The following is a 26655-nucleotide window of genomic DNA, read 5'->3' as shown; positions in this document are numbered from 1 at the left end:
AGCTTTGCTTTTTTTAATATGAAGAATGATCTCTGCAAGTGGTAAGTCGGTTGTAATTAAGCATGATAACTTGTTTAAATAAGTTGGATACTTGTCTTTTCATATTCAACCTAACCATCGTGTTGTTTCCCAAGTCAGTGGATGTACTTAATGGGGGTAATCAAATGGTTTATACTTAATTACCAACGGATGAGTTTATTGGTTTCTTAAACATAATTAATGATGAGACAAGTCAGTAGTTATAATTAATGATATTGGGCTGCAAACTACACCAAACATCCATAATATAATAATTACTCTAGTAAGTTAATAATTACTGTACAAAATTTAAATTACAAAAAATTAATGATAAGACAAGTCAAATTTTTTTCATTAATAATACGCAACATTACATTAAAGGAAACAACATTACATCTGTTAATATTTTTATCAATTTTTCTTCATGCAATGAAAGGCTACACTGCATCCTGCAACTGCACAAGCAGCACAAAAACCAAACTTCATGATCCTGGTTGACCTCTTCAAGTCTGCACACTTGACCTCCATGTCCTTGATCTGTTCCTTCAGTATGTCTATCTCCATAAAAATTAGACCACTTTCCTCAAACAAGATTCCATTTTCATCGCGATACATCTCAATGGACTCCTTCAATCCCTCATTTTCGTCTACGTACATTTAATGGAACTCCTTCAATCCCTGGAACTCGTCATTTTTAGCAGAAAGCAAACTTTTGGCCTCCTCTAGTTGAGCAGTCATGACATTAATGTCACTTTTCAAGCCTCGGACCACCGACATTTGGTAAGGCATGTCATTGTCTAGCTAGGCAAAAAAATCACACTGATTCTGGAAAATTTAGGTCGAAAAAATAAAGGCTCAATACATGCAGCAATTTGAACAAAGAAATAAAGGCTCAGTACATGCAGTAAAGCACATCAATTACTTACAGTTCTGTTTGAACAAGTGTGGAATCTTCGACCTAGGTTTCTATCCGTTGACGAAATTTGTAAACGGCATGGGATTCCGCAATCGCAAACCACTGGTGCAGATAACCTTTCCATTTGCGGACGTGTTCTTTGTTAAAAAACAGTTCCGAAGTTCGCAACCCTAGAAGTCTAAGTAGTAAGCGATGGGTGATAGATGGAAACAAAGAACGAAATAAGAAAACCAACTACTTATTGACTATTTAAGTGGGGCGCTATTAAAATTCAAATGTAGGCCATGCTGATATCAATTAATAACTAAAGGGCCATAGATGATCATCTATTTAAACATTAGGGGCTACGGGTGATGAAGCTTAAAATATAAGGGTCCACGGTTGATAATTTATATAATATGAGGGTCCATTTTAAAATGCGACTTGGGACATGCGGAATTTACAAATAAACTTAAGGGCCATGGATAACAATTTATTAAACCTCAGGGTCCATGATTGATTAGTCTTATGTTTTGAGGGTCTGCACTGGACTGACACTATTCATATCTACTAAAATGATCATATATCAAAAACCTGCAAAGTAATAGACATGAAATATAATTTACATAAATAGACAAGAAATTCACAGAAAATACGACAACCAACCAACATTATAGAAGGTCCAAAATCAACATTATCTAGGCACAAAAGAAATCTAGCCCTGCCTAGGTCTTTTCCTCAAATGTTCCTTGTATCTTTCAGACGCATCTATACCACTCTTCTTGCGCTGCCTTTTGGGTGGAGCACCATCATCAACTGCACTCGTTTGGCTGTCAAGATTACAAGCAGCTTCTGTTTCAGATGGAAATGTCTGGTGTGCTGGGGACGCATGCGGCACTTCAGTAGTAGCCTACAACAAAAACACAATTAGAAGGGAGATTGTACTTACACAGGCAACCGAAATTTCAGAAAGTTACTTACGTCGGGAATCTGTACTTCACTTTCTGCCATTGGTCCTTCACCTTCATTTACAGATGGTTGTTGTTCACCTCCACCCGAAGCTTGACCTCTTTCCTTTAAATGTTTCCTGATATTTTGGCCAAACTGTCCACATTCGCTACATTTAATTCGCTGACGCCCCTTGGGTGATAACTTGGCCCTCGTCGCTTGTGCTTCGCTTGCTTTCTCGGCAGCCTGCTTTTCAAGCTCCTCAGCCTCCAGTCGCCTTACCGTTGCCTTTCTCCCTTTCTTCTTTTGTTGCACTGGTGAGGGTGGGAGTATGATATTGAAGGGGTTTGGGTCTGTTTCCCACATATCAGCCCCATTCATGGGGTTGATAACAAAGCTATAAACTCGCTCGTACACCGCTTTGCTATAACAGTCATCAATATATCTCTGTGGGTGTTCATTGTTCTCATGAATAGCAGCACACGCATGCACGCATGGAATCCCAGTCAGGTCCCATCTTCTACAGGTGCAAGTTCTTTCAGGCAAATTCACCACAAACTGCCCCCCGGGACCACTAACTTGAACTTGTGGGCCGCCGGTAGGAGTTGCGGTGTACTTCCATCCCTCATCGATGATCTTGTCAAGCTTCTTTAAAATTTTAGGGCACACATCAGTCTGAAATTTACTCCCCAAAATTTGCTTGTCACTTATCCGCTTCATGAGCTGGGTTCTGATCATTTCGAACATGGTCAAAATTGGTTTCACTCTGGCAGCCAGGATGTACTTGTTGAACGCCTCGGCCAGATTGTTGAGGAGAATGTCGCACTTCACTTCTGTACCAAAATAGTACCTAGACCAATGCACTCTTGGTCTAGCACTAATCCACTCGTATGCCTCTGCATGGCTGTCTTCCAAAACCTTCATTGCCGCAACATATTTGGATTTGTAAGAAGCTATTCCAATGTTCCATATCAGAGGCTTCAAGTGTTGATGGTGAAATGTGGACCTATAATTTGACCACAGATGCCTCCAGAAGAACCTATGCTCAGAATAGGGAAACAGCTCCTTCACGGCGTTGACCAATCCCTGCATGTGAACCAGCATAATAGAATGATCAACTATGGACCCTGGATTACACATTTTAAATCAGCAGTGGACACTAAACATTCTAAACTCCTTCAGTGTGGACCTTTAACTATGAATCTGTCATCTACTGAGATCCCTAGAGTTTTTACTAACATCAACTGCACATTATAGTCAGCAAGAAACAAAACAAGCTGCTGCGATAAAGTAATTACCTTCTGTTTATCAGACATAAAAACTGTGATGTTGCCCAAGTGCAGATCCGACTTCAGCAGCTCCATAAACCACGTCCAAGACTCTGTGTTCTCCACCTTCACCCACGACATTGCAAGGGGTACATGCAATCTACTAGGGTGTTCTAAAGCACTTTTATGCTATTTTCATAGTGTTTTAAGATGAATTGAGTACCTTATTACGTGCTTTACCTTTTCAGGGCATTTGAGTGTTTAAGAGCGGTTTTGGCTAAAGGAAGCGAAAGAATCGTCAAGAAAGAAAGGAAGCTTGTCTCGATCGAGACAGACACTAGGAGAAGTGTCTCGATCGAGACAAGGCCAAGAAAAGGAGCAGTAGCTTTTAGAGAAGCTTGTCTCGATCGAGACACACTCTTTAATGAATGTCTCGATCGAGACAAGGGGTAAATGATGGGCTCAGATTTCGAATTTTGAAGAATATAAGACTTAGGCCCACTTCCTTATTTGGCCAAACACCCATGTAATAGGATGTCTTTTATTTCCTTTTTGGGAGTACTATATAAACCCTTTTATCTCTATTTTTAGGTCAATTACATTATTATTGCAAGAATCAACTAAAAGTAGAGAGAATTTCCTTTTGCTCTAGAGAATATTTCTAGTTTTAGTGTTCTTGATACATTTCCAGATTTTGGGATTTATACCCACTTTAATGCAAGCTTTTATGATTCAATCTTCATTATCTTGTTTATGTTTGTGTTCTACTTTCTAATTAAGGTAATCTGTCCTATTTCCATTATGCTTATTAGTTATTACCTTGTGATTAATGTTAGATTAAATATGGTTGGCTAAACTCTTTGTTTGGGGGTTGTTAATTTAGGTTGTTAGTTGATTGGGATTGGATTTGTGATTGGCTTGTGTTTGTCTTGGCTATGTGTTCTTAATGCCTAGGTTAGTGTGATCTATTAACCTAGAATTTTGGTCTAATTAATTAGGCGAGGGTCAATTAATTAGACGGAATTGATTAGTCATGAACCTAGGACCTAATCACGCGATGGCGGTTTAGGGAGTAAGTGGTCTTTTAAGTTTGCTTGATTAATTGTAATTTGCTCGTTTAGTCGATAACTAATTATGCTAGGGCAATTTAGTTATCGGTTGATTAGTTCATTGCAATTTTCCTAGTTTTAGACTCGAGAGAGCGGAACTTAGGGCTTTCGAATAGCTTGACCCAAAACCGGCGCCATTCAACAATCCCGACTCTAAGATATTACCAATTTAAGCTAGCAACCCTTGAACTTACCTTTATTATTGTTTCAATCTTTAAGTTAAATAGTTGATTGTTTGGTTGTTATTGATAGATTAATTATTGTTTACCTTACTATTAGTTCGTAGTTATTACTCCAAATCAATTGTTTGTTGCTTTCCGAATTGGAATTCAAAATCCGCGTTCGTTCACTTTAAACCTCTTGTCTTCGTGGGATCGATTCCGTACTTCCGGATTATTACAAGTTAGTATTTTTGCTAACAAGTTTTTGGCGCCGTTGCCGGGGACAAGGTTGCGTTTAATTGATTGAAAGTATTTTGAAATTCGGTCGAGTTAGCATTATTTTCTGTTTTTACCTTTTGTTGTTCATCTTGCGTGTTTTCGTGATTTACGCTCGGTTCTTTTGTCTTTGTTTGTGTAGGAATCTGCCCTTCGTGTATGCATAATACTCGACATGCTAATCTTCCACTAGAACCTTTCTAAGAGGATCTCGGTAGTTACGAAAGAGGCGTGAGAAGGAGAGCCCGGATTCCTTTAATTATGGAGGGTGACGGGCATGATTATGAGGTGGAAGAAGGATTCAATCCTCTAGTGGATGAAGGGGAACAACAATATCCACCCCCTCCTCCACTTGAGAATGTGAATCAACAAAGGCAACAAGAGCGACCAAGGGATGTTCGCCCTCGAGTGCAACCGCAAGTGCAAAATCAACCGAGGCAAACCTTGGGCGAGTTCTTCTTGCCGGATGTGGATAATGCCACGTTCGGATGTTTCGCTATGCCGGTTCAAGCGGCGACTTTTGAGATCAAGCCTAGTACTATACAACTCTTGGAGAACCGTTGTGCTTTTTATGGGTTGAAACATGAGGATCCAAATGCACATATAGCCAAGTTCTTGGGTGTTCTAAACACGTTCAAGCTTCATGGGATAACCGCGGACCAAATCAAGCTCCGGATGTTCCCTTTCTCTTTGAGGGATAAAGCTAGTTTGTGGCTCCAATCTCTACCCAATGAATCGATCCATACTTGGCGGGAGTTAGCTCAAGCTTTTCTTAACAAGTACTTTCCACATGGCAAGACAACAAAGCTAACTAAGGACATTCTCGAGTTTGTGCAATTCGATGGGGAGTCGCTCTATGAAGCATGGGAGCGTTTTAAGGACTTACAAAGAAGTGTCCCCCATCATAAGCTTAACAAGGGGCATGTGATTCAAATTTTTTATGATGCAACGAATATCACCACTAGAGCTACTATTGATGCGGCTTCGGGTGGGTCTTTGATGCAAAAGACGTATGAAGAGGCTCTTGAGTTGGTAGAAAAGTTGGCCATGGTTAGTAGCACATGGGGGCCCATGGATAGAAGGGCACCGGCTAGTCAAAAGTCGGTAATGACGCTTGACCAAGTTAGAGAGATGGAGGCTATCAAGGAAAAAATGCTTCACTCCAAGCACAATTGGATGCTTTGAAGAAACAAGTTGCGCCTAGAAATGCTCCGGTGGCTTATGTTCAAGTCGGGTGTGAGTTTTGTGGTGATTTCAACCAATCGGGGGGAGAATGCCTAGTTACGGGGCAAGCTTTAAGTGAACAAGTAAACTATGTCGGGGGTCAACGTCAAGTGAATGATCCTTATTCCAACACCTATATTCCCGGATGGAGGAATCATCCAAACTTCGGATGGCGGAATCAAGAGGGGCAAGGAAATGCTCAAGGGTCTAATCAAGCGGGTTCAAACTTCCAAGGTCACAATAGACCTCCACAACAACAAGGTCCCTACCAAGGAAACCCAAACCATGGGAACAATTATGGCGGTAGACCGCAACACCCTCCCGGTTTTCAACAACCACGGAACACGGATGAGGGAAATGTGCTTACCAAGGTTCTAGAGAAGTTGGAAAAAATGGAGCAAAGGGAGAAGAATCAAGCTTCTACTATTCATCATTTGGAAACTCAAATCTCCCAAATGGAAATTTCACTTCAAGGAAGACCTCAAGGGGGATTTCCATCCACAACGGAAAACAACCCAAGAGAGCAAGTTAAGGCGGTAGAGCTCCGAAGCGGGAGGAACCTTGAGAAAGCCAATGGCAAGAAGCATGTTGTTGAGGAGGATGAGCCGCAAACGGTTGTTGATGTGGCAAGCTCAAGCCAAGAGCTACCAAGGGAATGTGAGGAGGTGGCCATCGATGTTGAAGAAGCTTATGTGAGGCCACCACCTCCGCCACCATTTGTACCACCGATTCCGTTTTCAAGCCGGTTGAGGAAAGCTCAAGGGAACGAAAAGTTTCATAAGTTCCTTGAGATCTTCAAGAAATTGCAAATTAATCTAAGTTTAGCGGATGCACTCCGAGAGATGCCGCAATATGCCAAGTTCTTGAAGGATATCATCACCAACAAACGGAGTTGGGATAGTGGTGCAACGGTTCCTATCCCGGAAGTGTGTAGCTCTATTATTTTGAATGATCTACCGGCTAAGTTGAAGGACCCAGGGAGTTTCTCTATACCTTGCACTATAGGAAACATGAGTTCTATTAATTGCCTATGTGACCTAGGTGCTAGTATTAATCTTATGCCTTTGACTCTTTTCAGGACATTATGTGGAGAGCAACCCGTGAAGAGCATCTCGATGGTACTCCAACTAGCGGATCACTCATTGAAACGGCCATATGGAATTGTTGAGGATGTGCTTGTCAAGGTATATAAGTTCATATTTCCGGTTGATTTCGTCATATTGGACTATGCGGTAGACAAGGAGTGTCCAATGATTTTGGGGCGACTCTTTATGAACACCGGAAGAGCTCTAATTGATGTGCATGGTGGCAAATTGACCTTGCGGATTGATGAAGACTCGGTTGAGTTCGATATGAAGAAAGCCATGAGGGGTACCATCGAGGAGGAGTGCATGAGAGTTGATTTGGTGGATGATCTTGTGGAGGATCAATTAAAAGAGAATGTGGAAGCCATCAACCGGGGAGTGCTACGAAAATTCGAAGGTTTTGACCACTACAAGGAGTGTCTCGATCGAGACAGTAACCCAGAAGCTTGTCTCGATCGAGACACATGTAGCACAAAAGCTACTGCCTCAAAATTTGGCCTAGTCTCGATTGGGACAGGGGTGTCTCGATCGAGACAAGAGAAAATCAATCCTTGTCTCGATTTGGACCCCTCTGTCTCGAAAGAGACAAGCTTAAATGGGAAAATTGCTGAGTTTCCTCGAGTTTCAAGGGTTGTCTTCCATTCCGATGACATTGAGGATGAGTATTCTGAAGAAGAGGAGCCAAAGCCGAAAATCTTGATAAAAGAAAGGGGAGTTACACCCCTATCTTCCGAGGTGCCACCAATTGTTGAAATGAAGCCGTTACCACTTCACCTCCGATATGCATTTGTGGGGGAAAACAAAACGCTCCCCATCATCATCTCCGATAAGCTTTCAAAAGATCAAGAGGAAAGGGTTGTTCAAGTAGTGAAGAGTCATGTGTTGGCCATGGGATGGCAAATTTCCGACATCCGAGGGATAAGCCCTCAAGTTGTGATGCACAAGATTCATCTTGAAGACGAGTCGAAGAGATCAACTCAAAGGCAAAGGAGATTGAACCCAAATATGAAGGAAGTTGTGCACAAAGAGATCGTCAAGCTCCTCGATGCCGGGATAATCTACCCTATTTCGGATAGTGGGTGGGTTAGCCCGATTCAATGCGTGCCTAAAAAGGGAGGTATAACGGTGGTGGAAAATGACAAGGGAGAGCAAATCTCCACAAGAACGGTGACCGGTTGGAGAGTATGCATTGATTATCGAAAGCTCAACGCGGAAACCCGAAAAGATCACTTTCGCTACCATTTATCGATCAAATGTTAGAGAGAGTAGCGGGTCACAAGTTTTACTGTTTCCTCGACGGGTATTCCGGATACAACCAAATATTAATTCTCCCGGAAGACCAAGAGAAGACGACCTTCACATGCCCCTATGGTACCTTCGCATACCGCCGGATACCTTTTGGTCTATGCAACGCACCCGCTACATTTCAAAGATGCATGACCTCAATCTTCAATGATATGATTGAAGATATTATGGAGGTGTTTATGGATGACTTTTCCGTCTTTGGGGATTCTTTTGATAGGTGCTTGGTAAATCTTGAACGCGTATTGAAACGGTATTAGGAAGCAAATTTGGTACTTAATTGGGAGAAGTGCCATTTCATGGTTGAAGAAGGTATTGTGCTCGGGCACAAGATTTCCGAGAAGGGTATTGAGGTGGATAGAGCTAAGACGGAGGTAATCGAGAAGTTGGTTGCCCCGGTCACGGTAAAGGGAGTCCGGGCATTTTTAGGCCATGCGGGGTTTTACCGGCGATTCATTAAGGACTTCTCATCTATTGCAAGACCGTTGACGAATCTCCTAGTGAAGGATGCCCCATTTGAGTTCACAAGTGAGTGTTGTGAGGCGTTTGGGAAATTGAAGGAAGCACTTGTGACCGCTCCGATTATTTCTACTCCGGATTGGAGTTTGCCTTTTGAGCTCATGTGCGATGCAAGTGACCAAGCTCTAGGGTGTGTGTTGGGGCAACGTAAGGAGAAGCGAGTCCATGTGATTTATTATGCTAGTAGAACTTTGGCGGGGGCTCAATTGAACTACACCACCACGGAAAAGGAGATGCTCGCCGTGGTTTTTTCTCTTGATAAATTCCGGTCTTATCTACTTGGGGCCAAGACTATTGTTTTTACTGATCACGCGGCATTGAGGCATCTCTTTGCCAAGCAAGATGCAAAGCCTCGCCTAATCCGGTGGATCCTATTGATGCAAGAATTTGATATTGAAATCCGGGATAAAAAAGGAACGGAAAATGTGGTTGCGGACCATCTATCAAGGCTTGAGAACCTGGAAGCAATCCCAATTGGAGTGGAAATTAATGAGCAATTCCCGGATGAAATGTTGATGGTGATCTCGGAAGTTGATACACCTTGGTATGCGGATATTGCAAACTACCTATCTTCGAATATCATGCCTCCGGATCTATCCCATCATCAAAGGAAGAAATTTTTGAGCGATGTGAAACGATTTTTGTTGGATGAACCCTACCTATTCAAGGTATGTGGGGATGGGATGATTCGGAGGTGCGTGCCATTGAAGGAAATGATGCCAATCTTGAGCCATTGTCATGAAGCGGATTATGTCGGGCACTATGGGTCATCTAGAACCGCCGCAAGGGTTCTTGAGAGTGGTTTCTTTTGGCCGACCCTATTTCGTGATGCCAAGGACTTTGTGGGGCATTGTGACCGTTGCCAAAGGGTTGGCAACATTTCAAAACGGAATGAGATGCCATTGACCTCCATTCAAGAAGTGGAGATATTTGATGTTTGGGGGATAGACTTCATGGGGCCCTTTCCAATGTCTCACGGGAAGATTTTCATCTTGGTATGTGTGGATTACGTGTCCAAATGGGTAGAAGCGGAGGCTTTGCCTACAAACGACGCCAAGGTTGTCCTAAGTTTTCTCAAGCATCTCGTGAATCGTTTTGGTACACCAAGAGTCATCATAAGCGATAGGGGGTCTCATTTTTGCAACCGGCAATTTGAAGCCTTAATGAAGAAGTACAACGTACAATATCGAGTTGCAACTCCGTATCATCCCCAAACTAGCGGCCAAGTCGAGGTGTCCAACCGTGAGTTGAAAAGAATATTGGAAAAGACGGTGAATGGGTCTCGAAAGGATTGGTCCTTAAAGTTAGATGATGCGTTGTGGGCATACCGGACGGCTTTCAAAACACCGCTTGGTATGTCTCCTTTTTGCATCGTCTATGGAAAAGCGTGTCAGTTACCGGTGGAATTAGAGCACAAGGCTTATTGGGCCATCAAAAAGTTGAATTATGATTTCAAGGCGGCGGGTGAGAAGCGCATGTTACAACTCAATGAGTTGGATGAAATCCGATTCAATGCTTATGAGAATATTAAGCTTTATAAGGAGAAGACAAAAAGGTGGCATGATGCTCACATCTCACCCAAGACTTTTGAGGTAGGAGCCTTTGTGTTGCTCTACAATTCAAGGTTAAGATTGTTCCCCGGAAAATTGAAATCTCGGTGGAGTAGACCTTTCAAGATCCGGCATGTAGCGGACCATGGAGCTCTAGAATTGGAAAACCAAAAGGGGGAAACGTTTAAGGTCAACGGACACCGTTGCAAGCCCTACTTGGGACCTTTGACGGATCAAATAGGCGAACAAGTCTATCTAGCCCCTCCTTCATGAGTCTCATGTGAAAGAACGGTCGAGCTTTCGACTTAAAACAAGCGCACTCGGGAGGCAATCCCGAGAGGTTCGATTTTTAATCCTTGTCTTTTCATTTTCTTAGTTAATTAATTTTAGTATGTTAGTTGTTATTTTAAATTTTTGTTGTTCGATCTTATGCCGGGTGTGTTGTTTGTGTTGTGTAGGAAAAAGATGAAAAAAAATTTAATTCCTTGCAAGAATGGGTGTCTCGATCGAGACATTCATTAAAAGAATTGTCTCGATCGAGATAAGAGGAGATATCGAGGCAGTAGCTTCCCAGCTACTAATGTCTCGATCGAGACATTCATTAAAAGAATTGTCTCGATCGAGACAAGAGGAGATATCGAGGCAGTAGCTTCCCAGCTTCTAATGTCTCGATCGAGACACACACCAAACCCAGGTGTCTCGATCGAGACAATCATTAAAGGGGGAGGATGAATTTTGTCAAACACAACCACATGGATTGATGAGGTGGCACGATCCTAGCCATTCTTGCGAAACACAAAAGACATGGATTGATGAAGTGGCAACATCTTGGGCTTCCATTTTGAAATTAAAATTTTTCCATAAAAGCTCACCCACCACTTCATCTTCTCCATCTATCTTAGCCATTTTTAGCAAAATCAAAGCTTCTTCATCTCTCTTCCAAGGAAATTCGGCCACCCTATTGCCACCACCAAACCACCACCAAACTTCAAACAAAGTACGTTTTCGGATACCCTTTTCGCCGTTCTCACTATGGCTCGATCCGGTAAGACCGTTAAGGAAGCTTCCACCGCACCCACCAATGCCGCCACAAGCTCAAACCCTCCCGCTCAAGAGCAACCAAGGCCCAAGAGAGCTACTCGGAAGCAATCCGCCTCCGGTGCAAGAGTATTCGGACCAAACACTCCCGAGGCTCTAACAAGACGTTTTGAAACTCCATTTCAATGCCGCTCGGCAAAGGAGGGGGAGAGGTACGAAAACCTCCATACTAGGGGCATTGCCAAGCCATTTAAGATTGATTGGAAGGCTATGAAGGATTTGGGGATTGAAGAGGATGTAAAAAGGCACTTGGATGTCTTGGGATTGCGTCGCATGGCGGAGATTCCGCATGATTATGTGGAGGAACTAACTTATGAGGTTTTCTCTAAAATTAAAGTGGCGGGCGAACCGGGAGATTTTATGTTTCGGATGAGAGGAGAGGACTACTATGTTGATGCGCATACTTTGAAGACGACATTTGAAATGAGGGAGACGGGGTTGACTAGTATGCCGGACGATTTTGATGCGGATGCCGTTTGGAAGGAATTGTCGGATGAGGACTTCTATGATCCTCACACATCCAAGGTGAACGAGGTTAAGGACACCGCTATTGTGGTGGTCCTAAAGTGGTACAGACATTCGTTCATGGGACGCAATGAGTATTCAAAAGTGGCGAAGGAGGATTTGCTTGCTTTAAATTCAATTTTGCATCCGGAGATTGAAGACATTCGGCTCAACACCGCTTTCCGTTTGAAGCATATGTTATTGGAGGTTCCGGCTAGCAAAACGAAGAAAGTGGGATTTGGATGGATGATTTTACACCTTTTGAAAACTTGGGATCGCGGCCTCACGAATGAAGACTTGAGTCCGTGGGAAATTCACACTCCGAGGCGCCTTGGGATGGATCATTTGAAATCGGCTTCGTATGTGCACGAGGGTGTGGTGGTCCCCTATTACAAACGTGCGAGTTGGATTAATAGACATGGAACCGATACGGCATTAAGAGCGGAGTTTCCAAATGCGGGACAAGAAGAGGATCGACCGATTGCTAGGCCGGTGAAGGAGCGTGTGAGGAGGAAAGGAAAGGAGAAAGTGGGTGGTACATCTCAACCCGAGCAAGCCCCCGAGGGGCCCGAACCCAAGCTAGGGGGGCCCATGGTCGACCTATGACCATCGCTTCAATGAATTGGCGGAGGAAAATCGCCGGGCTTGGGAGGAGCAACGATTAATGTTAGAGCGCATGGAAGCGGCGCAAAGGCGTGGAATGGCTAGACTCGAATACAAGCAAGAGCGCTTGAGAGCGAAAATGGACCGCCAAGATGAAAATTTCCGCAACTATGTGAATGGCTCGGGAATCGTATGGATCGACACCCCACCTCAATCACCCGCCACCCCGGACTTCGACTAGCGAGATTTTCTTTTTCTAACTCTCTCATTACAATTTCTTGCTTTATTTTATATTTCTATGCTTTAGGGACTAAGCTAGAAATAGTGTGAGGAGGGTTGTGAAATTGTATCTCGCTTTATCTTTATTGATTTATGTTTGTGTGTTTTCTTTATGTTTGTGTCGTTTTGAGTCTAGTTGTCGTAGGATGTTTGAGTCGCCTCCACTAAACTCTTGTACCAAGCTTGAAATGTTGATTATTGAAGATTAGTGAATTTGGCAATATCTTGAGTAGCATCAACTTTTACTATCTCTTGTACTTAAATGTCATAATGCATTTGTCTAGCCTAAACAACTATTCTTAATGCTTGCTTAATGAAATGTGATGGGCATGACATGTTGCGAAGAGATAGGGAAAAAAATTGACCTTTAGTTGATTCTTGAAAATGATAGTTTAGCTTAATACGGATGCATAATGTGCGTAATTTTGAAAAATATGTGTTATCCAACTTTTGGGCATAATTTGGCATGAGAACATAGGAATTGAGCATAAGGCATAACACCACATTTTTCTTGAGCATTTTGAGCCTAATTGATTATTGTGAGTGTTGTTTTGTCCGAAATTTCTAGAATGGGAAAAGGGTCATTTATGCCCCTATGGTTTATCTACAGGATCAATTAAGCCCTCAACGTCCGGAAAGGTTCAAATATGCCCCTAAAGTCTTAAAATGTTGACAGCCAGACCCCTAATTTTGACGCATAAATGAAACGTTAGGGGCCTGGTTGTCCAAATCGGGGGCCTGATTGTTCATTTTCTAAGACGTTAGGGGCTTATTTGAACCTTTTTGTACGTTGAGGGCTTATTTGATCTTAAAGCCAAACCTTAAGGGTATAAATGACCCTTTTCCCGACTAGAATTTGCTCGGTGTCCATTCGAGATTGCATGGTTGAGTGATTGATAATTAGATGAGTGTGGCATTAGGTGTAACCATTTCTAGAGACCACTGTAAAGCTTACCTTTTACCTCTAGATAGCCAATTTTGGGCCTAGACCTTTGTTGATATTTCCATATTCGCATCATAATCCGTTCTTCAATTTCCACTTTTGATCACCCGAACTTGACTTGAGAACTAGTGTGAAGAGAAGAGGGTATTAGCTTGATGAAAATTAAGAAGTGTGAACTTGAGCTCCAAAGACAAAAATCTACGCCTAAGAAAGAAAAATCTTCAAAACAAAAAAAAAAGAAAAGAAAATACAAAAATAGAAAGTAAGAAAATAAATAAAGGCGTTAGAATGAAAAAAAAGAAGTTCAATTTTGCTAAAAATTCCAAGCTAGCCTAAAAGCTCGATGTTAATGTAATAACTAGTTTCAAGTCAAGTTTTAGCCTAAATTATCAACTTTGACCTACCCCGACCCTTGGCCATGTTAAAACCCGTGCAAAGTCCACATGATAATTGTCAATCACCGAGCTAAGTAGTGGAGTTTAGGACTATGAGCAAACCTATGGGAATTTCGTGTGTTGTGTGCTTCAACTTTTTCCTTATACACTTGTGTGATAGAGTGACACCTTGTGAGGATCTTATTGCCTTTGTTCAATGCTTATGTTTGATTTGCCATAACTTGCCCAATTTTTTGTTTGACCAAATATTCGCATGTCCCGTAGATGATGGTGATAACTTGACTATTCGAGATTGACCATAGACTAATGCAATTGTATTCTCTTTGCCTTCGGAATATGTCATGACAATTGAATTGCTCATTTGTTTGCATTGTCTCTAGTTGTTGATGTTAGACATTTGTATTTGTGCATTCTTGTTGTGGAGTTTGATTGTTGATGCTTGTTCATTATTGCCAAGTTGCTAAGAGTAAGTTGTGGGTTGAATGCATCTCTTGCTTGAGGACAAGCAAGGTTTAGTGTGAGGAGGTTTGATAGGAGTAAAATACTCCTATCTACTAGGGTGTTCTAAAGCACTTTTATGCTATTTTCATAGTGTTTTAAGATGAATTGAGTACCTTATTACGTGCTTTACCTTTTTAGGGCATTTGAGTGTTTTAGAGCGGTTTTGGCTAAAGGAAGCGAAAGAATCGTCAAGAAAGAAAGGAAGCTTGTCTCGATCGAGACAGACACTAGGAGAAGTGTCTCGATCGAGACAAGGCCAAGAAAAGGAGCAGTAGCTTTTAGAGAAGCTTGTCTCGATCGAGACACACTCTTTAATGAATGTCTCGATCGAGACAAGGGGTAAATGATGGGCTCAGATTTCGAATTTTGAAGAATCAAGACTTAGGCCCACTTCCTTATTTGGCCAAACACCCATGTAATAGGATGTCTTTTATTTCCTTTTTGGGAGTACTATATAAACCCTTTTATCTCTATTTTTAGGTCAATTACATTATTATTGCAAGAATCAACTAAAAGTAGAGAGAATTTCCTTTTGCTCTAGAGAATATTTCTAGTTTTAGTGTTCTTGATACATTTCCAGATTTTGGGATTTATACCCACTTTAATGCAAGCTTTTATGATTCAATCTTCATTATCTTGTTTATGTTGGTGTTCTACTTTCTAATTAAGGTAATCTGTCCTATTTCCATTATGCTTATTAGTTATTACCTTGTGATTAATGTTAGATTAAATATGGTTGGCTAAACTCTTTGTTTGGGGGTTGTTAATTTAGGTTGTTAGTTGATTGGGATTGGGTTTGTGATTGGCTTGTGTTTGTCTTGGCTATGTGTTCTTAATGCCTAGGTTAGTGTGATCTATTAACCTAGGATTTTGGTCTAATTAATTAGGCGAGGGTCAATTAATTAGACGGAATTGATTAGTCATGAACCTAGGACCTAATCACGCGAGGGCGGTTTAGGGAGTAGGTGGTCTTTTAAGTTTGCTTGATTAATTGTAATTTGCTCGTTTAGTCGATAACTAATTATGCTAGGGCAATTTAGTTATCGGTTGATTAGTTCATTGCAATTTTCCTAGTTTTAGACTCGAGAGAGCGGAACTTAGGGCTTTCGAATAGCTTGACCCAAAACCGGCGCCATTCAACAATCCCGACTCTAAGATATTACCAATTTAAGCTAGCAACCCTTGAACTTACCTTTATTATTGTTTCAATCTTTAAGTTAAATAGTTGATTGTTTGGTTGTTATTGATAGATTAATTATTGTTTACCTTACTATTAGTTCGTAGTTATTACTCCAAATCAATTGTTTGTTGCTTTCCGAATTGGAATTCAAAATCCGCGTTCGTTCACTTTAAACCTTTTGTCTTCGTGGGATCGATTCCGTACTTCCGGATTATTACAAGTTAGTATTTTTGCTAACAACCCCCATACTTTCCCTTGAGCCAACAACTGTCAAGGCACACAATCTCCTTAAGGCCATTCCTGAAAGCCTGCTTCATCGCATCAAAACAGACATACATGCCTTGAAATTTCCCTCTCGGCTCTTTAAACTCGACAGTGCTGCCAGGATTTGTTTTAAGGACCTCCCTCCTGTAGTCATACATCTTCTGATACTGCCCATCTTCATCCCCCTCCAACTTATTCAATGCCATCCTCTTAGCTCTTCTTGCTTTCTGGAGAGGGATGTTCTGTTTCAGCTCTCTTTGGATCTTGCCCTTAAACTGCTCAGGGCTATAGTCGGGATTGTTTCTGAACTCCTCCAAAAAACTATCTGCCAGATACGCACTTGTGACGTGGAAGTTGGTTGTCCTCTTAGGACAAGTGTGTTCCAAGAAAAAGGTCTTCACTTGGAATGTCTCGTCTTCCGGATTTGCCATATTTAGTTTTGAAGCGAAGATGAAAAAACCACAGTTGACATAGCACTTGCACCTAACCCGCGTCTTCTCATTAGTGGGGAACCAAACTTGATACATGTTGACTATGCCCCACTCCCTGCAGGCCATCTTGAACTGGTGCCTATTATCAAACAACATTCCTTCAGTGAACGAGGGATTGGCTCTCGCAGCCTGCTCATCAAACCTGTTAAACCGCGTACCAGTTTGACCATCAGAATCAGAGGCTGTGTTGTTGTCATCCGATGCAATATAGTCCGACTCAGCTTCATTCAAATCCGGATTTATGGTTCTTTCTACACCACCTGGCCCAAATTTTGGCTGTGAACCACCCCTTGGTCTGCCACCAGACCTCTGTGTTGATTGAACATCGTGTTCATCCCCATTGACTAGAACTGATGACTCTCCGTCTAGTTGGTCTGTTGATCTCAGCTCTGTCAAGAGATCGTCGTCATCATCCCATACATCGTAATCAGGGTCAACTATGTAATCATCAATATCGGGGTCAAATGCATCATCCACATGCCCCCCGTCATCTTGCACATTATGCTCTTCATCCACAGGCCCCCCCTCTTGCACATTCTGCTCTGCATCCACATGCCCCCTTCCTCTTGCACATTCTGTTCTTCATTTACAGCCCCAGCCTCCGGCACATTATGCTCTTCATTTATAGCCCCCTCAGGAACATCCTTCTCTCTTTCACTGGGCATTTCGAATAGCACCCGAAGCTCAGCTGAAAGGCCATCTAACAACTCATCGAAGTTCCCCCATTTTTTCCACTGGTCCTCAACCTGACTTGGCCTCTCAGGTTCCCATTGCTCATCACCAGCAGGGCCCCTCTGATTAATTGACCTCACCAAGGTCCCCTTCGTTCCACATCCCATCAGTATCAGGTAATCCATCATAAAGCCCCTCACTAACCTCATCTATTCCCATCTGCCCATGCTCGTCGTCGTTTGGCCCCTCCATTTGGCCCTCACTCACCCCATCTTTCTGCCCCTCGTTCAGCTCCTCATTTAGCCCCTCATTCAGATTTTGATTTTCTCCCTCATTTAGCCCCTCGTTCAGCCCCTCATTTTGCACCTCCTCAAACCTCTCAGTTAGATTTTGGCCCTCACTAGGCCCCGCCCTCATCAGATCTTCCATAGTCTTTTTCATCCACTGTCGAACCTCTGAATCACCAACGGCTGTGTACGGAGGGGGGGGGGGGTTCAGGTTCCAATTGACCTTGAATCATTAGTGGTCCTTGACTTGCTGACCTTGTTCTCAACCATGGCCCCTGGCTCCCTTGAGTTTTCACCCCTGGCCCCTGACTTTGCACCATTTTGATCGCACCTGGCGCCTTTTTTCTGAAGCCCCGATCCCCATGCTTCTCCCAATTTTCCTGACTCAACACCTGGTGTTGACTAGGATAACTGAAACTGTCCTTCGCTTCTTCAATTTCCTCTAAGAAAACTGCTGATGGAGGGGGAGGACTAGGACTTCTCTTAGGCTTTAATTTCCTAACATCCCCAACGGAGTACTCCCTAACGTACACCTCAACACTCCCCGCCTTTGCCCCAGCCCTAGCCATTTCCATAAAATCATCCTCATGGCTAATTGGTTTTATCCCCACGTTATATTCTACGGCTGTCTCTTTCCAATGGTAGTCAATAAGCTTCTTAGGTAACAGTTTTGCCACCCATTTATCAAACTTTTCCATTCTAATGACATCAAGGTTAAATACCCTATTCTTCACTTCCCCGTTATGATATCCCCACTCCCCAAGTTCCCCACCAATGTGTAAGTTGATGGTAAAACAATTTAAATCTGCAGGGGAAACTGAAAAACAGAAAAAAAAAAAGCAACACTAAATTCAACCAACCAACCAACCATCATTAAGTACACAAACAATAATATTTAATTGTCTAAAACAGCAGTTCCAACACATAAAGACATATTAAATACTCAACTATCACAATCACCAAGCATACAAAGCATATTCTATTATTTAAAAAGCATATACAGACAAAAAAAATGGTCCCAAACCAATCAACCAATTTATCTCTAAAAAAACAATTTGACATGTTTCTTAATTAAGTGGTCCTACAAATTTATCAACTTTAACAGTCATCAACCCCCGCCAATTTCTTAGCACAAATGTCCTATAAAATAGACTACAAGCATACCTTCAACAACATCATCGCTGCTGGAACTATCCATCAAGCCATACCGAGGAGTTTCAGGAGTCCCTCTTCTGGAATCACTCTTTTCTTTTTGTTTTCCTCTTCTGAATCCTTTTCTCTTCATTTTTTGCAGCCACACAAACTAAAAACCTGCCAACATGTTAGTGGAGTTAAAAATTTCTAATCAACCCACAAAAAATCAAATAGCTAGTAACTTTAAATTTCTTACCTTTATCACAAAACAATCTTCAACTACTTCCTTAATCACTTTCTTGTTCTTTGTTGCAGATGTAATGTTCTCTTTTAGTTAGGTTTTTCAGCGATTTTTCTTATATTTTTTACAAAGGTGTAAATGACAAACAATGTTTAACAATGGAGGAAGAATGGGGAACAATGCAAGGAAAATGAGAAAGAATGAAAGAAAAATATGAAAGAAGCAAAACCTAGGTCAGTGTCAGCGAAGAAAATGAACGAAGAAGACGAAGAGTGGACAAAATATTTAAAACGAAAATAAAATGAAACGGAAGTGAGGGGAAGTGAGGGGGAAAGAGTGGGGAAAAGAAAAAGTAAGAGAGAGAAAATAAAAACTTACCACGGTTATTTTTCATTAAAGTCAACTGACACATTCTTACACACGCAGCAGATGTCAGACATGCATGCAGGGGGGACAGGCGCCGCCAGTTGGTGTCCGGACGAGAAATTGGGTGCCACGTCGACAAAAAACGAAAAAAAAGGCGATTTTTGGTCTTAGGAGGTTTTGTAAGCACCGCCTCAAAAATTAGGGGGTTTAGCGCTCGTTTTTAGACATCAGGGGGTTTAGCGCCCGCAACCCCAAATTTGAGGTGCCATGGGTGATTATTTGCCGTTTATTTGAGTATTAAAACTCATGGAAGTACTGTTTAAATAAGAGATTTAGTCTCATTAGGATATTTTTCTCTTAGGAATAAGAGTTAGACTTAAATTAGAATTTTAAATTATTATGACTATAAATAATTGAACATTTATTTATAAAAAAGATTCATTTAATCAATCAATTATCAAAAAGCTAAGCCATGTGTGTGCCTTTTATCCTGTAAATTCTCAAATTGTTGTTAATTTAGAATTAAATTTGATATTAATTTTGTTTGGGTTAATACTTAAAGCTATTTTTGGTTAATTAACCTAAAAACCCTGTGTGACTCTGAATATTGATTAGGTTTAAATATCAAACATAAATACTATCCATTCAAAAATTTGAGTAATGACCTATTTCCGTACGAACTATATTCATTATTGTTTCAATAAATTATAATTGTATTAATTATTTGTCTTAATAAATTGATTCTATTACAAAAATATACAAGAAGGAGGGGCTGAATGGATCAATGAATATTGAAAAAATATTGGGCTAATAAAAAAGAAATCAGATTCACAATTCTTCCATCATACACTTCTTTTTCTAATAAAACTTGACCAAACCCACATCGCAAATCGCAATAACTCAAATCCTCACCTCCTTCTCCATCGTCTCATAATCAAGAATTTCTCCTCTTTTAAAAAAGTAGAGCAAGCAATATCATCGCCATCATAGCACAAATCACAAGAATAACAAGAACCGGCAATATCATAATCATAATCATAATCATAATCATAATCCTAATCATGATCATAAAAATCAACGTCATCAATGTGATCCAATACGCCCGCAGCAGAAAAGCCAGACATGGATGTAAAATTTGACAAACCATCACCGGACTTCATTTTGTGGGTACCTTTAGTTTTGTCTTTAGACTTAGAAGATGGGTTCATATGGCACTCGTTGCACCTTGGCTTTCCACACTTTCCGGTGAACTTGGAGTGGTTTGTGGGTCTTGGCCGGACCTTGCTGAATAATCCGGCGGTGGGTGGTGATTCCAGGCGGTTGATGAATGTTGTATGAGGGCTTGGATTAAATGGAGATGGCAAGATTCTGCAGGTTCTGACCATCCCGTGTTGGCGTCCCTCTCTCTTCATTGTTGACCAGTTTTGGCAGTTGAAGAAGATGAAGTAAAATTGTGAGTCGTTGGATTTTCATTTAGAGAGTTGGATTTGGGATAAGCCTTGGCAAGCAAGCAACTTTGTCTTTGGCTCGTCAATGGTGTACGTACGTGGAGACCAAGTTAATACAGAGATAGGCAGCTCATTTACAACATTTTAAATTGAAAAGTATACCTCGTCTATCGATCTCGTCCTTTTATTTTAGGCCTAATCACTCAAAAAAAAATCCACCTTTAATCCCTTTTATAGATATACTCCGACGTAAGAATTTCTCCAATTTTATCCTAATTTGTCCTTTTATGTTTCAGTTGTACCCTAAATTTAGAAAAAAGTTTAAAATAATCCTTCATTTTTAATCTATATTTCAATTAGACCCTAATATTATTAATAATATAAAAAGTAAAAGATTATTGTAAATTTTTTATAAGTAAAAAGAGGTCAATTTAATGTTTTGGAGTACAAATGAAATATAAAAGGGCAAATTAGGGTAAAATTGGAGAAATTCCCACGTAAGGGTATATTTGCAAAAGGGGATAAAGGTGGGGAGTTTTTGAGTAATTAAACCTTTATTTTATTATAAAATTTATAAACTAAACTATTTTTTAAATCTTAATTTTTGTGTCTTTCGTCCGTTACGATCAAATTTTTAAATTTTTATGACTATATCCAATTTGAACTTTATTTTTTGCAATTATTTTTAAAACTTTAAATTTCTTTTCTTAATCTGATTTTTGAGTTTTTTTATCAATTACAACAAAATTTTCATAGTAATTGTTTTTAGAATTTATTTGATCATATTTAATAAAAGATATAAATGTTTGGATTTAAAAAATAAAATTCAATGTTTTGGACACAAATAAACAAAACACCTTTAAATTTGACATAGTAGTAAAAGTTCAACAATTTAGTCGTAATTGATAAAATACGCAAATGTTTGGATTTTAAACGTTATTGTGCCAAATTTAGCTACGTATTAAATTTATTTTATAATATTGCACTCATAAGAGGAGTGGGTTTGGGAGGACCGGGCTGGATACTTGTCTCATTGAACAGCTCCAGCCTTAGCCATGGTACTGAATCTGACTAAAAATCTAAGAATTATTACATAAATATTAATTGAGAGGAGGATTAAGAGAGTGAAGTGATGATGACTTAAGTTCTTTTTAGGCATCAAGTGATTTTAGGTATGTATATTCATCCCTTTTTTTTAGGAACATTCTGATTAAACAAAGCTGAATGATGGCTTAGAAAATGTAAATTGAGACAGTATAAATGCGAGGCCAAACAATTGGATCATTTTCATTCTCATGATTGAAAGTGATAAAAGTTACTTGCATCGTAATTCTGATAGCATTGGAATATAATATATGTTGTCAGAGAAATGCCTATACTCGAAACAAAAGCTATTTACAATACAAAGTTTGAGATTGTACAACAAGCAAATACTACAGGACTATCTTTACATTACACAAACTATATTATGTGTTTGGTTTATTACATTAAGAGCCAAACTAAGTCTCACACATTTTCTGATGTCACTTCATCGGACGACTTGATCAGTGGCTCTGCACCTTCGTTATTGATCTTCCGAGATGGATGTGCTTTCTTTTCAGGGTATAAGATATAATGTTGACACATGAATAGGAGGTCAAAGAACACGGAGACCTGCAAAATGTATTTGGTCAAATTAATGCACAATAGAAACATAGCATACGAGTTTGTGGATTTATTTTTTGTTCAGTGAGAAAGAAAGATATATCAAGAAAATACTATGGTAATATGAAATTAAAGAGTTTTGGTTACTCATCGATTGAGCAAACAGAGGAAATGTTGCTTACCACAGATAAGAGTGTCTTCCCTATGTTGCCGTAAAAGTTCACCCACGAATCTGGTGATGTCAATGAAGTTAAGTCAAGAAGGATCGTTTTGGATAGCAAGATTATAGTTGAGGTAGAGATTACGTACTTTGATCTATTGATTGCACAGCCATCTGGCCATAATTTGTCACTCCTCCAACAAAATCAAGCAAAATGTTCCCAATGCTAAAGCCGTCGGTGCTCTTTCTCATAAAGTTGAATATTGCCTGATTTCAGAGCAATCATAAACAAGATTTCAGTAGCCACATCATCCCGATAACCAACTTTATCACTACCTATATCATAGAGCAAAATGTTCACTGAAATACTAAAAATATCAATGGGGTACATAGAATAGGATAATTCATCAGGCCATATAGATTATTTTCAGTTTTGACATGCAGAACAGCTAACAGGCAGCAAGAGACGATTATATGCACAAAAACAGAGAATAAACCGCAGTGGCTAAGATGAAAGAATAAAGATACCATAAACATCTTCTTTAGAATAGGTAGCAAATTAGGTTTATTTAGCCTGTGAAACGTGAGGGTGGCCAATTCTAACCTGTGGAATATACTTGATGACTGTCATGAAAACTTGTATTGAGCTGCAAAAGAAATAATACAACATTAGAAATAAATTTCTACCGAAGTTCTATCAATGTTCTTTGATTGACAAGCAAAAGAATGAAATTATGCAATACAATTGAAGGTAGATAAAATTCCAAGACAAAGTAGCACTAAGTTATAAATTTGATCTCGAGATAATGTAAACAATAAGTCTCTAAGAAGGATGATTTGTTCCCCTGCAGCATATCTGCAAATGCCTGAACCATTTGCTTCACTTCTCCATTCATCTAAAGCATCTATTAGCCTTTTCATAATTGTTCGTTCCAGAGCCCATACTTTTCTCCCATCCCGGGCAGAGGCAAAACTAGATTTCAAAGAATTGTGGGGAGGGGGCCAACAAACAACAGTTGAATCCTACTTGAACTACTTTAAAGAAGTGGATTTCATAAGAGCATGAAGAGGAGATACAAACATATATACAGTTAAGTTTGATAGTTATAAAGTTTCCAGCTCCGTTATCATAGAGTTGGGCACAATAAGAAATATAGATTATACATGGTAAAAAAAAATAGAAAAAGCAAAAATGGTTGTGATAACAGCTAAGTTAAAGCAACAAGAGAAGGTCATTCAGAATAAGAGTTTTAAATAGCCAATGAACTTGAGAAATTCAGATTTCAATCACGAAGTGAAGTTATGAAACTGTCTTCCACCGGGACTTTCAGCTGTGCGTGCATAAATAAAAATGGCATCCACTTCCAAGTTTAAGATACATATCTTCACTTTATGTATTGTTAAGAAGCCGTGAAATAATTTCTTTAGAAGGAAATAATGCCGAAAAGAACTCTCCTTAGCGTGGCTTTGCAAATAAAACCTAATTGCCGACATATTATGACAACGACCTTCTAGATACCCATACTTGGATTAACACAGCTCAGGTTATTAGACCAGGGAACAAATAATTGATTTGAATTAAAACCACGACAAAGCATAATTTATGGGAGATAAAAGAGAAAATTACTTGAATATGGTGATGAGCCACAACCAAGAGTGGCCAGGTAAAGCTACGAAAAAACAGATAGCAGCAGTTAACCACACGGCACATACAATTGCTATAGAAAGCTTAGAGACCTTTTGATTTCCTCGCTGTTTAGAATGAAAAATCAGGCTTCAGTATACAATAAATAAAGGAGAACATTAATTTATAAAAACAAACGACTTACATCATAGATTATAATTTGAATGAGTGTAACTGCTGTTAACAGTACAGCATGTATTGAAAAAGCAACATCATTTGCAGCAACAGGTATCATCTGAAATATGAAAGAGAAGAAATTTCAAGGACAAATACGTGTGAAGACTAACCGAATGCTGTATTCTTCTTTCTATTTTTTTTCCCGAAAAACTCAAGTGAGGAGCATTTCTAAGCAAGCACCAAACCTTTAGCATTGTTGTAAAACTGATTGAAGCAGTTCAAGACTTCAAGTTTATGCTTCATAGCTATTGTGATAACGGAATTAATTTTGCCATGCAATTCTTTAGTATAACTTTCCTAAGTATGAGACTTAAATACTTAATTTAACATCGCGAATTTAAGCAACTCAAGTTCAAACCTTGTTCATTCAAATAAAGTTATGACAAACAACAACAATATGGATAGAGTTCAAAGAAAAGGCAAATTAAGCACGTGATTTGCATATCAAACTAGTATAAATTTCCAATACATTGAATCTAGAAAAATACCAATAATTTTTTCATAAAATAAGCAAAGTATATATCAATACTTTGAATTTTTTTCTTTGTTTGTAGATCCAAAATAAGCCCGAAAGGAGTGAATGTACATGCTAAAACTAATTCCACAGAAAATTTCACTAAACAGAATAATCAAGCCCTTATAATAAAACAAGTTCAGTTTGTTATAAAGCCATACAGCTTCTGCACCTCTCTCAACTTTCATAAACATAAATCCAAGAAAGAAAAAAAAAAAATTATCCTATGAGTTCCACAACATGCACCCATAATTGTGAGTGATCCCCAATTATGAACATTTTCATCTCCTTCAAGTTGTAAATGCGCAGATCAACTTGAAAAAATCGCAGCTAAAACAGATAAATAGATAAAAGATTTTTAACTGTGATAATAAATAAATATACTCGCTGTTTCTAGTTCAATATTCACCAAAAACTAGCAATAATTTCTTTTGTTAGATAACGAGGACTCACTCTCCCAAGAACAAGCTCGAGATCATTGTCCAACGCAAGAATATGGACCGCTCGCAAGTCCATATATCTGGCAAATCCGGACTATAACGGCCAACAGTCCGGTACCAATGACCCCATAATTATTGGAAAGCACGTAGCTCGGATTTAAACCCGCGATCATGACGACCAGATAACTAAGGTTAGACAACTGGTAATAATTTGTATGTAAAGCAAAGAGAACAAACCTGTCCAAAGCCAAATTTCTGAAAATACTGTTGCTGAATAGCAGAGCTAAAGTAAAGAGAAGCATTGTAAATCAAATAAGAGGAGTGCTTTGTCAAATTCAACACCACAAAATCAAAATTCAATCCCACCACACTGTCAAAACACACAAAACAAAACGAGTTAACGAACTGTGTGATGAAATGAAAGAATTTAAAAGAAAAGTAAAGACCTTTTGCGACGAAAATTCAAGATGACTTGTGGGTAGAAACTGATAGACCAAGAAAAGAAAGCGATCCAACCCAATGTTTGATATGTGATTTCCAGTGGAATTGAATTCCATGTCGCCATTTTTTTTCTCTCTGTGTGTTTCCAATTTTGCTGGACAAGAAGAAATGAGCGTTAGAAAATAAGTGAGCAGCACAATTGAATCTCTATCGTTAATTTTTAGTGTGGGACCACTGATTTTAGTTGGTCAATCTGATCTATGGTGACGTTCGCCTGTAGATAGATTGCACGTTTGGCTGGTTCTATATTTTTATCACCTTATTTTCCATTATTTTATTTTTGATTAATTCCTAAAAAAACAAGAATTTTACAAGAAGTTTTATTTTAATCATAACATCTAAAAGTTGTCATTTAAAGACATGAACTTTCATTTTACTTCAAATCTATTACCAAAGTAAAATTCGGTGTATTTTATCTGACTAAAAATTCCTAATTCTAGATACTCTAACTGAAAGATAATAAGATTTGATGTTGATTAATAACTTGAGTCTTTCATTAATAGTTTAATGAAAAATTTAATCAATAAAAATACACTGAAATGATGAATTTGAAACAATATGAAAGTTCGTGCCTTTAAATGACAACTTTTAAAGATCATGATTAAAATGAAACTTCAAGTAAAGTTGGTGACTTTTTTTAAGAATTAATCCTTTATTTTGCAATTATAGTTATTGTTATTAATTAATTTATAATTATAATTCCTCAATTTTAACTATTTAGAGAAAAAGATAATTGAAGTCAGTGCTGATATTTAATTTTTTTTAAGTTGGTAA

At 39.4% G+C, this 26655-nt stretch overlaps 4 protein-coding genes and 1 non-coding gene across 5 annotated transcripts; 1 reads left to right on the top strand and 4 right to left on the bottom strand.

Moving 5' to 3' along the window:
- Nucleotides 1–1628: 1628 nt before the first annotated feature.
- LOC126681914 (uncharacterized) lies at nt 1629–3270 on the bottom strand. Its single transcript, XM_050377470.1, has 3 exons — nt 3051–3270; nt 1895–2988; nt 1629–1823 (listed from the first exon to the last, which is right to left on the bottom strand). Exons 1-3 carry the CDS (start codon nt 3268–3270, stop codon nt 1629–1631), a joined length of 1509 nt encoding a protein of 502 aa, XP_050233427.1.
- Nucleotides 3271–5479: 2209 nt separating this feature from the next.
- LOC126685219 (small nucleolar RNA R71) lies at nt 5480–5587 on the bottom strand. The gene has a single exon (XR_007643330.1). It is a non-coding gene; the product is annotated as a small nucleolar RNA R71 (small nucleolar RNA).
- Nucleotides 5588–10160: 4573 nt separating this feature from the next.
- LOC126681913 (uncharacterized) lies at nt 10161–10628 on the top strand. The gene has a single exon (XM_050377469.1). The coding sequence runs from the start codon at nt 10161–10163 to the stop codon at nt 10626–10628; it is 468 nt and encodes a 155-aa protein (XP_050233426.1).
- A 9455-nt stretch (nt 10629–20083) lies between these two features.
- Nucleotides 20084–20767, bottom strand: LOC126679966 (uncharacterized). Its single transcript, XM_050374992.2, has one exon. It carries the CDS (start codon nt 20723–20725, stop codon nt 20369–20371), a length of 357 nt encoding a protein of 118 aa, XP_050230949.1. The 5' UTR covers nt 20726–20767; the 3' UTR covers nt 20084–20368.
- Nucleotides 20768–22080: 1313 nt separating this feature from the next.
- LOC126679964 (cystinosin homolog) lies at nt 22081–26003 on the bottom strand. Its single transcript, XM_050374990.2, has 8 exons — nt 25827–26003; nt 25618–25750; nt 24395–24484; nt 24193–24317; nt 23170–23212; nt 22715–22832; nt 22588–22637; nt 22081–22414 (listed from the first exon to the last, which is right to left on the bottom strand). Exons 1-8 carry the CDS (start codon nt 25943–25945, stop codon nt 22268–22270), a joined length of 825 nt encoding a protein of 274 aa, XP_050230947.1. The 5' UTR covers nt 25946–26003; the 3' UTR covers nt 22081–22267.
- Nucleotides 26004–26655: the final 652 nt, after the last annotated feature.

The sequence above is a fragment of the Mercurialis annua genome, linkage group LG5 (genome assembly GCF_937616625.2).
Source record: "Mercurialis annua linkage group LG5, ddMerAnnu1.2, whole genome shotgun sequence".
Classification (NCBI taxonomy): domain Eukaryota; kingdom Viridiplantae; phylum Streptophyta; class Magnoliopsida; order Malpighiales; family Euphorbiaceae; genus Mercurialis; species Mercurialis annua.
Note: the sequence above shows the minus strand (reverse complement) of the source record. Positions and strands in the feature narration are given on the sequence as shown.

Bases quoted from the DNA above. Each gene is read 5' to 3' on its own strand.
- LOC126681914 (XM_050377470.1), bottom strand. From the start codon at position 3,270: ATGTCGTGGGTGAAGGTGGAGAACACAGAGTCTTGGACGTGGTTTATG. The intron at 2,989-3,050 runs GTCCACACTGAA...TGTGTAATCCAG, and splicing joins TGACAGATTCATAGTTAAAG to GGTCCATAGTTGATCATTCT. The intron at 1,824-1,894 runs GTAAGTAACTTT...TTTTTGTTGTAG, and splicing joins GTGAAGTACAGATTCCCGAC to GCTACTACTGAAGTGCCGCA.
- LOC126679966 (XM_050374992.2), bottom strand. From the start codon at position 20,725: ATGAAGAGAGAGGGACGCCAACACGGGATGGTCAGAACCTGCAGAATC.
- LOC126679964 (XM_050374990.2), bottom strand. From the start codon at position 25,945: ATGGCGACATGGAATTCAATTCCACTGGAAATCACATATCAAACATTG. The intron at 24,318-24,394 runs GTAAGTCGTTTG...CATTCTAAACAG, and splicing joins TTCAAATTATAATCTATGAT to CGAGGAAATCAAAAGGTCTC. The intron at 23,213-24,192 runs GTAATTTTCTCT...TTTCTTTTGCAG, and splicing joins TGGCTCATCACCATATTCAA to CTCAATACAAGTTTTCATGA.
- LOC126681913 (XM_050377469.1), top strand. From the start codon at position 10,161: ATGTCTCCTTTTTGCATCGTCTATGGAAAAGCGTGTCAGTTACCGGTG.